Source organism: Anser anser (genome assembly GCF_964211835.1).
Source record: "Anser anser genome assembly, chromosome: 12".
In the NCBI taxonomy this organism is placed as follows: Eukaryota; Metazoa; Chordata; class Aves; order Anseriformes; family Anatidae; genus Anser; species Anser anser.
In genome coordinates, this window is record NC_139733.1 from 5,689,468 (window position 1) to 5,703,224 (window position 13,757).

A 13,757-nucleotide genomic window follows, 5' to 3' on the forward strand; every position below is an offset into this window, starting at 1 on the left:
ATAAACATTAATATAAACAGAGCAGCTTAGGAAATGTGAACAGAGCAGACACACAATGCCTGTTTTTCTGAGGCATTTGCAGATCATCATTTTCCTGAGAAAAGCCTTTTTTTTTTTTTTTTTTCTCTCTTCAAGGCAAACAAAACCTTGTGTGAATGAAAAAACCCAAACCAATAAAAAACCCATCGCAATCCTGCAAGCCAAATGCCACATCTATTTTGAAATTTTTATGGAGTCAAAGTTATTTGTGTACAATTAGCAAGCCACACAATCTAATTGCAGGTTTAAAAAATCCTCATGCAGAAGTTAAACTTTCAGAAGGTCTTGCCAATGAAATTCCACCCCCTCCCTCCCTCTTTTTTCAGAAATATAGTCCTGATTTTGTTTTTGTCTTTTAACTAAATGACTTGCTGATTCAGCAGACATTTCCAGCTCCAACACTAATATCAGGTCATTTACATTTTCAGTTTCTGCCCGAAACTGAAGAAATGGCAAACAACATCAAGAAAGCTGAAAGCCAACCAAAAACTACCTGTAAATAAACTCACTCCCATCCTTTACTGCTGAGCACTTTCCTGTTTGGACAGGAATTTAAAGCATCAACTCTATTATATAAAATATCATTAAATAAGACAGCACTTACCTCCACTTAGTATAATGACAGCTATAAATATTGCCAGGTCGCTGTCATCTAATTCCAGTGCATTGAACTTCACAGCAAACTCAAACTTGGGCTCCATAAAGTCACAAAAAGGTTTTCTCAGGCTCTTCAGAAACTCCCGTGTCATGAAACCTTGTCCATCAGATATAAGAACTCCATCTTTATTCATCAGAGAAGCCAGGAGAGTATATATGATCTCATGGACACCGTATTTCAGGAGAGTTACTTGATCATTCAGGTCAAGATTCACAAAACCTGGAATGTTCTTGGCAAATTCTGTAATCTCCTGCACTGCCTCCACAGAGCGAAACTGACATCGCTGGAAAATGCGAATTGCTACCTCTTTGTTCTGCTCCTGCAGCGGTGACACATGCTTACACTTGATCTGATCTTCTCCCATCATTAAAGAGTTCATGTCATAAATAACAAATGGCTAAAAATAAAAGGAAAAGAAAAGTTACTTTCACATTTTTTTCTATGACCATTTGACTTACGAGAAACTGAAGTATAATTCATCAGAAAACACTTAGGAATGTCTGAGAAGTGTATCAAGGTTAGGTGCTTTGGGGTTAAACCTTCATAAACCTATTAAAGTAAATATCCTCATAATGTTAAAATGACTTACAGAAAAGACAAGTAGTTCCTAAGGATTTCTCATGTTCTATGAATGCACATGCTAAAAATAGGACTTTGGGTGACACTTTTCTTAACAGGAGGGGCAAGAAGGTAGGAATAATTACAATATTCATGATTTTTTCCTTTTTCCCCCCCCCGTTCATTTTACAGAAGTTCTGTAATAACAGAATTCAAAGTTTGGAATGCTTATTAACAAAAGATGAAAATGTTAATGCTTTTACATGAATTTTACTTTCTTATATTAAATATAATCTTGTAAGTATACAACGACATGTCTGCGCTTCTGCTGATACAATTTTTTTTTTGTGGAAAGATATAGTATGTCCATATTTTGATTACTTCATATGCTGTTATGTTCAAGTTCTAGAAAGTACTGTAAGTACTATAAAATTTATGGCATTATCTGATAAATTCAACCTTTCACTGCTAATTGCTTTAAAAATAACAAAGTTAGGATGTATTATGCTTAGAACTTGTCTCTGAGGAAGAGATCACAAATAACACGATACACTGCAGCAGCACAATTCAGAACACAGGAATGAGTCTGACTGTGAAATAAATGCAACGGGAATAAATCAATTTTGAAAACAGATGAGAAAAAGTAATGCCAGCAAAACTTTTGCTAGGATATGGAAACAGTCTGTTTCAGGATTTGCAGAAGTATCCTCTGGCTTTAAAGAACTGGTTAATTGAGGATTTCTTTAATTTATCTGAAGAACCTTTTCCACAGACAATAAATAACTAAATAGTTCAATGCTGCACTGAACAAATACCTACAGATATTAATATGCTTGTTAACATGCCCGATTAATTAAAATACAAGGAATTACACGCCAACAATTGGACTAGAGAAATGCATTTTAAAATTTAAAATCCTTTATGATTACAGATTCTAATGCCTTATTCATGTGGGTGCTCATTCTTAAGATTTTATATTCACTTTAAGCTGTAGAAGAGATTAAAAAATAACCTAAGACATCCTATACACAGGCAGTAGTCCTCTCTCATAGAATCAGCTTGTGGAACCTCCTAATATTCTATTCCAAATTCATTAAACCAGTTTTTCAGTCTATTCAGTGCCAAATTCTTAAGGAATTTTTACAACTGGAAATAGCTACTTTCTTTTGGGTCCGGTGGTGCTTTCTGTAGAGGATATTGCCCACAGATGCTTATCACTACCCACCAGCTAGAGGTTACTGCTTCCATAGTTCTGCAGATGGAGACTGTGAAAATGTTCAGCCATTTGTTTCAGGCTAAGTTGAACACAGATCTCCAACCTGCTTTCGCTAGGAAGAGAGGGAGGGATGACAGCTGTCATAGCTTTGCCTTTAACTGATACAGCTGCTTAGAAGACAAAGGTCTATCTGTGAACTGAAATAATAGTATCCACACAAGAGGATTTCAGTTTCCAAACTCTTTTAGTTAACTCAATATTCTGCTGCTTACAGGACCAATGAAATTAGTGCTTTCACAGTAACCACAGGCAATCATAGCTCTAAACCATGAGTTTCAGTCAAATACAGTGTTTTTTCCACTTGCACTAGGATTTCGGTGTGAAACTGAAAAAATAAACACACAGAGCTGAGAAAAGCCAGCAGGATAAGGTATTTTTCAAGTTGGGATGGTGTTTTGGCAGCAGAAAAAATATTCTCTATACAACTGTACATATGTATATGCATGCATATGCATATGTAAAACACTGCTATAAAAAGATTGAGGGGAGGCTTTTAAAAATGTATATTTTAGTAGTGGTAGGTCATTCCTTTCTATTGTTTCTAGAAAATCCTGTGGCAGCATCAGTACAAGAAAAACTTGTCTATTCTAAGCATGTACATATGGCTTTAGAATGACTATATTATACCATCATTCTATTGACATTAGGAGACAAAAATCAAGAGTTCAAAGTCACTAAAAAAAGTTCAGATGAACATTGTGACTAAAATCTTATGTCAAATGAGCACTTTATATCCCAAAAGAGGATGAATTACTTACCCAGTAATTTTAATTTTGACTTACTGACTTAACATACCTGATCATTTTTCAATTGACGCAGTCTAACAGTCTAAGGTCAAGATAGATTTAAGACACACCACTTAATAGGTGGCATTAATTCTTAAACCTATTAATTTGAATGACAACGTGATGAACTGATTTTTACTGGCTACCTTACCCTTAAAACTTGCAAAATATTCCTATTCACTGTTAAAATATGTGGTGGTTGTGTGATAAAGAAGCAGGCAATCAGGTTATCTTCTCTGTACGTAAATTTAAAGAATCCAGTACAAGAAGCAATAGAATCTCCTAGCACAGTCACTCGGCTTCTGAATAAAGAAATTTGCTTGCAACTTCCTTCCCATATGAATTCTCCTATTATGTATAAAATAGATGGAGAGAATCTTTTGGGGGATATCTCTGTGCTTCCTGCTCAAATGATAAATTTGGCTTTTCTTTTGGCTGTGATATTCACTTAGCAGAGGGATTTCTTGTGCCTGATGAATGCTCATCTGTGATTGATCTTGTCTCCCCTCCTTTTCGCTCTGCCAATCACATCTATAATCACTACAGCACAGTATGAAGCTTATGATTAACTTGTAGTAGTACAGGTGTACAGTGGGCAGCTGCAGAAAGAATAAGCAGGCCTCCTGGTGACATTTTTATGATGAAGGGCAATAAACAAGACATATGATTACACACTCCACTTCTATTATGTTTCCCAATGCAGATACCTAGTTACATAGACCACAATTACAGAAAACTGAACTGCTGTATTAATTCTTTCCCAGAAAACTGTTTCTAATATGGAGAGGAAAAGGACTGTGGAAGGACTCTGAAAAAGCAATGATCCTCAAGTGGATTTAGTGTATCAGCTTACTGCACGATAAATAAACTATGGTAGTTCAAACTTTATATACTCCATAATGATTAGTTATTTAAATTGCAAATATCTAAATTTGTATCACCATATCTAAAGGTTTTTTTTTTTTTTAAATTCTGCAACCAAATTAGAGACAATGTTAAAATTAGGATTTTAACTGCCCTTAGAAAGACAGCCCAACAAAAAACAAATCCTTTCCTACCTTTGAAATTTACAAAGAAAATTAAACACAGTCTTTGTTGTAATCCTGGCAATAAAATTTCTGCCAATCATTTCAGAAAATATGTCAAATAGTTAGTTTTGGAAAAGCTATTTTTATCTTTAGTTTCTAAAATAGTGATAACATTTTTTTAAAAACTACCATAATTATCAGATCTTATTCATCCTTCTTTCCACTGATACCAAAAGTTAGGTACTGCCAGTGAAGTTTCCAAAGGAACCCACAAATACATGTATCTCTATTCCTTACTTTTCAAAATTCAGTTTGTACCAGCATAGAATACTGATCTGATCCACGATAATCCAGTTAAAAGCAGGAAGTCATCAGAGCACCGTAAGTATCATAGTTAAGGTTACTGATGCTGATGGTACTGTGAATCATTTGACACTTACGAAAAGGATATTCCTTTGAATAGAGCCAGTACTGATAATATTTTATGATGATATGCTATGATACGGATGCTTGAAGAATATAGCAACCAACTGCTGACAGCTAGATAGCCACCTTAAACAGATAGTGTGGAAGATAACCTCTGATAAAGGAGAAGGAAAACGGGAAGAATGGATCAGAGAATACAAAAAGGTTAAGATGACCTTCAAATTCTTGTACTGGTTTCAAGTATTTTATTAGGTGAACTTGGAGTTTTTTCAAATAATGTTTACTTATCCTATCTAAAAACATTTCCTGTGTTTCAGACACAGCTTGAAACATGCAACTGCCAACAGCAAAGTTTTTTTTTTTTTTTTAAAGATGTGTTGTCAATGTGGTAAATCATTTACTCAAAAGAAAAAAAAACACAAAACAAAACAGAGGGAACTAACTGATTTGTCTGTCGTTTTTCCTGTCAAGATCGCCCTCGCCTTGGCTTTGGTCAGAGGGAAGGACTTTATGTATGAGTCATACAAGTGCTTGGCAAGTGCTCGCAGATCAGCAGATTCAGGGTTTAGCTGGTCGATGTCGCTGGAAATCTCTGCCAGGAGCTTCTCCTTCTCCGCTTGTGGCATTCGCCCAAACCTGATGGCTGAAAAAGATGACAAGTAATTTTCATAGTTATAGTTGAACCTACATATGCATATTTTACTAGCTTTTTTTTTTTCCTGCCACCTTTTATTATAATTTCTTCAATTTTTTATTAAAACAGTAGGCAGGCAAGTAAGACTAAGATGATCCTATCCAGTATTATAGGCAAACTACTGAAGTGCTTCAAATATATGTAAACAAACCAATCTCAAAGAGGAAATAATCTGTGTCCAAGCAGTAAGATTACAGTAACTTGCTCAGAAATGCAAAACTATTGTCAGCTCACCTGACAGACAGAACTGGTGAAAACCACTGATTCTACCTCCAATCTAAATAAAATGTAAATAATCTTTAAGGTATTAAAATTCAGTTGGCCTAAGGTAGGAAACAGTGTTCAGCCTTGCATGGTTTTGGGCAAACCACCATATGGATCTCAGCTTCTTCATTTGTTTAGAAACAAAACACCCACATACCTTGCAGGAATAAATTCCTAAATAGTACAACAGACCTTAAGATAGCAAGTGATATAAAATGTTATCAAAATAATTAAGGAATGAGAAAGAAGGTTGTGCAGGGAATAAAAAATATGAAAAGGCTGAGTTCTTCATGGTAACCCTACATACATGCTGTATTGACAGAACAGGAAATGGTTCTGCCTAGTCATATGATTTCACAATTGCTCTGTTTTACACCTACATACTTAATAGTCAAGGCACTGCTTATACTTATGGAGACTGACTTGGAAAATATTTCAAATGAGCCATCCAGATCAAAACTGACTTATCGTATTTCAGTAAACAGGATTTATTTTATAGTAAGAAAACAAAGCAGAGCAACAGAGCATCAAAACAAAAAACAGAAGGAAAAAATAAAGGTTTGCATTTTAGCCTTTGGAGGAAAGAGAAATATTATAAATATTTTTTCAGAGGTTAGTGTCTTTCCTGGATGAAGAAAAATTGCTCTTAAGAACATACATATGAATTGTTATACTTGGGATGTTTATTTTGGAAATCATCAGCCACTTTCCTGTTTTGAGGATGCTGGCAGTGTGCTGATAAACAAAAATGACACTTTTTTGCAAGAATAAATAATTGCGTTAAAAAAAAATGCAACATATAGCATTTAGTATATTTATTGATCGTTTCTCCTATTTCATAGTATTCTTTATTTGTTTGTATGCCTTTTTTTTTTTTTTTTTTTTTTTTACAACTCTACTACATTTTCCTTTCCGTATACTTAGTCTCTGATTGATGCTGCATATTTCATATTTTTGGGGTATTCTTAGAGCTTATGTGTCAGAATAAAAATCAGCATGAAGGGAAATCTAGTTCAACAGGAACAAATTAACATTTTTTTTTTCCTGTAAATGTATGTTGCTTACAGTTTTTTCATGAGGGAAATTTTGAATGATTGCCATCTGATATTTGTTTTGGACCATATATACCATGGTACTATTTTTTTTTTCCTCTCATGGGGAACACTAAGTACTCTTAGTCAGCTACTAACAATAGTTTTCAGTGAGACATCACTGCCAGCCCTCCTTATTTCTGAGAGCAAAATAATTACAGAAAAATGATGAACTTACTAGTTTATATGACATACAGTAATGGCTCAAAGAGACTACCAGCATTCTGTTAAGATATCAACATGAATGGATGGCAAAGTTAGTGATGTATAAAAATTGATATAAAACAAAAGGAGTTCGTATTTGTACTTAGTGTAACCTAAATAAAATGATGAGAACATTAAGCACAACTACCAAGGAATTAATTCAACCATATAGGCTTCAATGAACTCTGCAAATCAAGAACATTTTGTGGTCATTTTGCAGTTAAATGGATTCTCTCACTGTTCAAAATTCTTATTTGTTGTTAACACAAATTGTCCTTTGATTATTTTTTTTAAATACACATGAAAGTTGGTAAAATTAAACCCATTATACTCATATCTGCATTTTAGATATTGAAAATATAAGCCAAAAGAAATAGGAAGTATTTAATGAAGTAAACACAGTGAAAACTCACTGAGAATACTGGATAGCATTTACAGATTTTTTGGTGATATTGAAGGACTGACTTAATAAAAAGAATCAAACTATTATCAATGTAATAAAGCTGAAATATATTATTGCATACATATCATAAGTATTTATTAAAAAGATATCAAACAACTAAAATATGTTGTCAAGAAGGTGTTAAAAATAATATAGCCAATAAAAGCATTAAAGTTTAATTTAGGAGTTCATATCGAACAGAGCTACACATTTGTTAAATTTGTATTTTCATTGTAAATTATTATGTTCTTCATTAAACCTCATTTCAGATTTAAAATCATAAAATTTGTAATATTCATGGTATTATATTTTATGATTAATTTGTCAAATGTGTATTTTTGTAATACCTTCATCAATGGAAAAAATCTTGTGATACTTTAATGCTTCAGATGGGTTTCTTGCCAACACATTCAGCTCCTTCTCAACATCTTTTTTTTTGATGATGAATTTGCAAACTGAAATCTTAAGTGAAGTCTAGCAAGACTTGTCAGACTATTACAGTAAACTTTTTAATTTGGAAGGCAAAGCAAGGCAAATATTAGCTTCATATAAAGGACTGTTAATAAAAAGGGGAGATCAGAGTTGCTAATGTCTTTAAAATGTTAATTGCTCCCTGAAATACATGGAGTGTAATTTAGTACGACCCAAGGACTTCTTCACACATAGTAAGAAATACGTAACAATTCTAAGAAAGATGTCCTTTGAGAGATTTCATAATCCTATCAGGAGCTAGGTGCTTTTGACTAGATTTTCTTTTTTTAATGATAAATCCTACTTGCAAAGTATTTTGATATTTTATATTGATTTAAGGAAATTTATGGCATTATATATAATAACTTTATCTTTGCAATAAATCATGTATTCTTAACAGTCTGATATGAATTCTATATACTAATTCTTTACATATTATGGAAATGGAGCTTGACTAAACACCAGTATAAAACATGATTCTGATGTGGACCCATTCTTGACAGTCAGGGTTTGCAGAAGCAAGCTTATAATCTAGAATTTCACTAACACAAGACCCCCAAGGTTATTTTTCCAAACAAGGGATAAAAAATGGACAGTATATTGCTTTTCCTTCCTATCTTTTAATATTAACTTAGCTCTAAAATAATTTATACACTTCCCCAAGGCATTAAAAACAATAGGAATTTCCACTTTTTTTTGTTTACTGGAAAATTCTTGATGATATACCACAGTGTGTACACAAACTATCCCACTGATTACTGAAATGGAATTGTTTGATGGAGAGATTTTATTAAAGCGATCAGGGATTTTCAAAACAGACTCTTTTGTCATTAGAGAATAACTAAGAAGTATACTTGTATTCTTTTAAATAACAGAGACCAGACGGGTAACAAACATCTTGCTGGAATTTCAAACATGGGTGAATATACTAATGCATGTTTTTTTTTTTGTTCTTTTGCTTTTTTCCAAGCACATTTCTATAAGTCGCCAAAATGGCTGGGGGTGGGGATTAGCAGAGTGGTATTAGTTTCTTTTTTAAAACTTGTGGCAGTTTTCCACAGAACTGTATCTATTATTATTGAACAGATAATGCTACTATAAAATAGGCTTACTTTTAGCTTAGAGTATAAAATGACAGCATAGTATGTATAGTTTCTACATATGCCCTGTATCCTATACCCTGAATACTCTGCATTGTCTCATCTTGCTGAGTCTCTTAGAAAGTAAATTATAGTATCCATGCCTGCAGTTTGGTATTGTTTAACAGCAACCTATCAACAATTTGTTATTTAGCATTTACAACACTCTATACAATTTATAATAAAAGACAATTTACACTGTATTTGTTTTCCATATGGAAAACAAGATTAACTATGGGTGTTCCAGAATCAAGTTTCCAGTGTGTTAACATCCAACAAAGGATACCCAATTACATTTGCAAAGTAGACTTGTGTTATAATCCCTAGTGCTTCTAATACAAAACTATTTCCATTACTTTATAGATTGCATTGGAGATCATCATACATTTATTTACTCTTAATAGTTCTAAGTCTTCTACTTAGCCAAGAGAGAGAAGAGGGAGAGAGAGAGAGAAATAGTACTGCCAAAGGTAGCATTGAATTATGTAACAAGCCTTTTTGTTAAAATGCTGAGGACATTACTTTGAAAGGAAATTAACACGTATTGCTATATGGCAAGCTAGGTTATAAGCATTAATTTATATTCTTGAATGTTTGTATGCTGCATTCAGAATTGACTTATATATAGCAAAGCTTACTCATATCATAGAAAGCTATTATATCAAATGGTAAATCAATTATCAAAGAATGCACTAGCTCTTTAGCTAATCAAAGTGGTATAGCGAAGCTCTCCCTTACTGACCTAAAAAACCCAATGCTCTTACTGACCTAAAACAAGCCACCTAAGCAGGCTTGCCAGCTATCAGATTACATCTATCAGTTCAACAAACCAGCCAATAATATCAGCAGAGTTTGCATTTACCTGATAGGACCAAGTCTTCTTCTAAATAGGTGAATTTACTTCAAGAATGGAAATGGGATCTTCCTGTTTTCTGTACTATATTCACCTTTAGGGTCTATCTTGTTGCCTGTCATCATAATAGTGAACTTTTATGTAAAATAATTAAGCACTGATAAAATCCTTCAGGAAAAATGTCATTTGTCATGTTTGGCATGTGAAAACTGTGCTTGGAGTAAAGTTTGCTATCTTTCTTTTTAAAATAGTTTTTAGGAGATGAATTGTATGTTTATTAGTAATCTGTTACTCCCACATGTTTCTTTGTTTCTAAATGTGTGTTTTTAGGATGGATTAATAACAGTGATCCACCTTTAAATGCTGTCTGTAGACAGTAGCCTAGTCAGTGTAAATGCTGTCTGTACACAGTAGCCTAGTCAGTGTTTATTGGCATGGAATACAAATTTGAGTCAAAATTCAGTTTCGTGGTACTAGCCTGGTAGTTTCCTTTTGGAGAAATCATTGTCATTGTTGTTTTCAGGGGACTGAGATAAAAGTCAGGGAAAGGTCAGTGGGTTTATGGAAGGAATGTGGGAAACAGCAGTGGGACTTTGGGTGAGAGAAGTAGGAGGGATTGGTAATATTTGTGGAGGTTAGGGTAGAAAAAGGAGAGTTCACAGGGTGGATAAGAAGAGTTCACAGGATTTCTGGTGTCTGAGAAAAATTTCAGGGATCTGTAGATGGGTGACAGGTTCTTCTCCCTTTTCTGCACCACCTTCCTGTGACCCTGGCTTCACCTTCTATTTCTCTGGACCACTTATCCTCTTTGCTACTCTATCTTCTCTCTCCTGCATGCCATATTATAGTCTTTGTCTTTCTGTGGAAATAAACAGAATACTTATCCTTATGCCACATTTTATTACTTGGAGAAGTCTCTATGACAGCTTCTAGACTACTCTCTGTAGCACACTGCTCTTCTGATTGTCTAGATTAGGGATTTTTTGGAGAACAAATGAGTTCCCATATAGAAAATAAATTCAGTTTCTTTCACTGAAGAACAGCAGACAGAGCCAGGGCAGAAACTTTTCTGAGTTTACTTGAAGCATGTGCCCAGATTCAGCAATTCAGTGCTCCCAGAAATTATAATAAAGACATATTGCCATGTGTGCTCTTTTTTCCAGTACATTAGTTGGCTTTACATAAATAGTATTTTTAGTGTAAGAGAAAAAATTAATAGCATTTCCAAAAGGAAAGAACAAAACGTTTTCTTAGTGGTACTTCAGAATACAATCTGAGCAATTGAGGGTTAAACGCAGAACAGCACTGTGGCTAGAGAAGGAAAGGAAAACAATATCCAAAGCATGAGAACACTACTGTCTTTCTTAACCTTCAGCCAAGTGGTATGTAGCATTTATACATGAAAAAATGTGACTCTTAGCTGCTAAGTGTCTCCTTGCATTCTCCCCCTGCCTTTTTTTTTTTTTTTTTTTAAGTGCCCTAACTATTCATTTTGCAATAATATATCTATGCGAAGAGAGTCACAAACTGGAGCCCTCCAGCACAAATAGTCCACATTCTGATTCCAAGAATGTAAAATTCAGATAGTTTCACTATCCAAGTGGACAAACTTTAATCTGTGGATGTAACATTAGAATCTGTCTCAGTGCCACTGACAACCTCCAGTGTTGCATTTCTGCATGCTTCTTTATAGAGACTTGTGTCTTCACAGGCAAAATTTAGTTCTTTAGAAATTTGTTTATAAATGATGGAGGGGGCAGGTATGGTTTCATACAATCTGGAGCAGGCAAAAAATGCAAATGTAGAAGCCAATAATTGAATATAAGCACTACTAACTCCCTGCTAAGTGAACTGGTGGCGAAAGTCAATTAAAGCATTCTTTCAAGCCCTGGGGGAAATGGCAAAACCATACCTCACTCCTGCCCCTCATAACCATGGTCCCTGCTGGTGCCACAGGTTCTTCCTTGCTGTGGCTGACCAGGAAGAAATAGCATGTGAAACATTCGTTTTAAAAAGATTTCCTGGGACATTTACATTGTCAAGCCAGAAAGAATGATCTTGGCCTTCCCCTTCTTGATAGCACAGGACATGGTTCACATTGTGGAAGCCATGTTGCTAGTTTATGAAAGAATTTGGCATGCACCTTGAAAATAATAATAACAAACTCCCCTGAACTACTATAAAAATACCCACAGTAGCATTTCAAAATTAGTTTTATTTTTAAGAGTTACTGTTGCATCCCAGGAACTTGAAAACCATATTTTCTACTAGCAAAACATTTCCCATACCATTTTACATTCACTGAAGTAATAACTTCACAAACCACAGTTAAGCTTCCCTCTTGGGGACAACACACTTATTTTTTATACTGAAAATAATGAAAGTTCTAAAAAAGCCACAGAGAAATTATTTTCCCAGTCATGCTTGCAATTCTTTACCCTTAGAATTACATAAGTCTCTATGTTATGACATTTAATTCCTGTTTCTACTCAACTTTGCCAAAGCGAGGCAGCAAAGAATCTTCATTATGTCTTTCTGTCCAAACATTCACAAGTATTTCCACATGAGTTGGTATGTTAATTTTAAAGTTCAGAGGGATTTTCTTCTATATCCTATGCAAGAGAGCAGTATTGTGATATGCTTAATGCTATCTGCTTACCTACTGTAAAGAAGGCAATCACAGAACCATACACAATTGCATACAGTTTTGCAAGCTAAGACTACAACATATAGTAAATGGAAATGCTGCTTACACAGTTCACAGATGGGAGGGCATATTCACCTCTGGATGGTGGAGAGGTTAGACAGTGCATAATACACAGGAATCACAGCTATACACACTAATATGATGAGAGGCCAACAGCTGAATGAGCATGCTGAGAAACACTACACTCCTACTTACCACACATTGGAATCTATGCCCAGATGTGGGTATCCTAAGGGAGGAGGAGGACAGTTTTTTTAAACCAGTACAGCGTATGGCCCATTCATTCAAATATCTTGTGCTCTAGTATGAGGAAGTGTTAACTTAGTGATGTTAACCGCCCTGGAAAAGCATTCTCTGCATCAAATTCAAGTTGCTGTTATTCACAAACTTTTGGCAAATTCTCTACTTCATTTTTCATAACTAAGTTAAGTTTTTGACTTACAGGAAAAGGATATTAAGCTACAGTATGGAACAGAGCCTTACCAAAAAATAAGACCACGACCTGAAAAATAACAATTACACTAGGAACATGTTCATGAAGAACAACTGACAACGTAATGAGCAAGAATAATGGAGAGTAAAACCAACTCGTTCATTATATTATGTATTATATTCCTAAGTGCAGATCTCTACCTATCTGATTTTTATATTCAGCAATCTCCAATTATATACGTAGCCTGCTAAACACAGAGGCAATCTCTCTGATACATATTTCTAAACTGCCTGGTATAGAGAAATAAAAGACTGTAGAAGTTACAGCATCACATTAAGTAATCATATATATGCTTCATATTATTCTTGAGAAGAAACATTATTGTTTTAAAACATGCCACAAACACTTACCATTGTGTGACATTCCAACAGCAAGGCATTTCTGAAATCTGCAGTACTGACATTTATTTCTGCTTTTTTTATGGATGCGACAATTAAGATCACACCTGTCATAAATTAGCTTTAACCTGATGGTTCTTCGAAAAAAGCCCTGTAGCAAACATAAAAACATGTAAAAGGAGAGAAGAAACATTGTCAGTGTCACTGTCTTACTTCTGTAAACATACAAACATGTTTCTATATAAACACTGAGCCTAAATTTGTTTTAGATACGCGATGCTATGGTCACAC

At 34.4% G+C, this 13,757-nt stretch overlaps 1 protein-coding gene across 2 annotated transcripts in view; it reads right to left on the reverse strand.

The window, feature by feature from the left end:
- PPARG (peroxisome proliferator activated receptor gamma) overlaps positions 1-13,757 on the reverse strand; it is a 60,973-nt gene that overhangs the window by 9,898 nt on the left and 37,318 nt on the right. For both annotated transcript variants that reach the window (XM_083796295.1, XM_083796294.1), the window contains exons 4-6: positions 13,479-13,617; positions 5,214-5,413; positions 644-1,094 (exon numbers count right to left, since the gene is read on the reverse strand). In XM_083796295.1, coding sequence (XP_083652421.1) covers positions 644-1,094; positions 5,214-5,413; positions 13,479-13,617 — 790 coding nt within the window. The remainder of the gene's footprint in view (positions 1-643; positions 1,095-5,213; positions 5,414-13,478; positions 13,618-13,757) is intronic.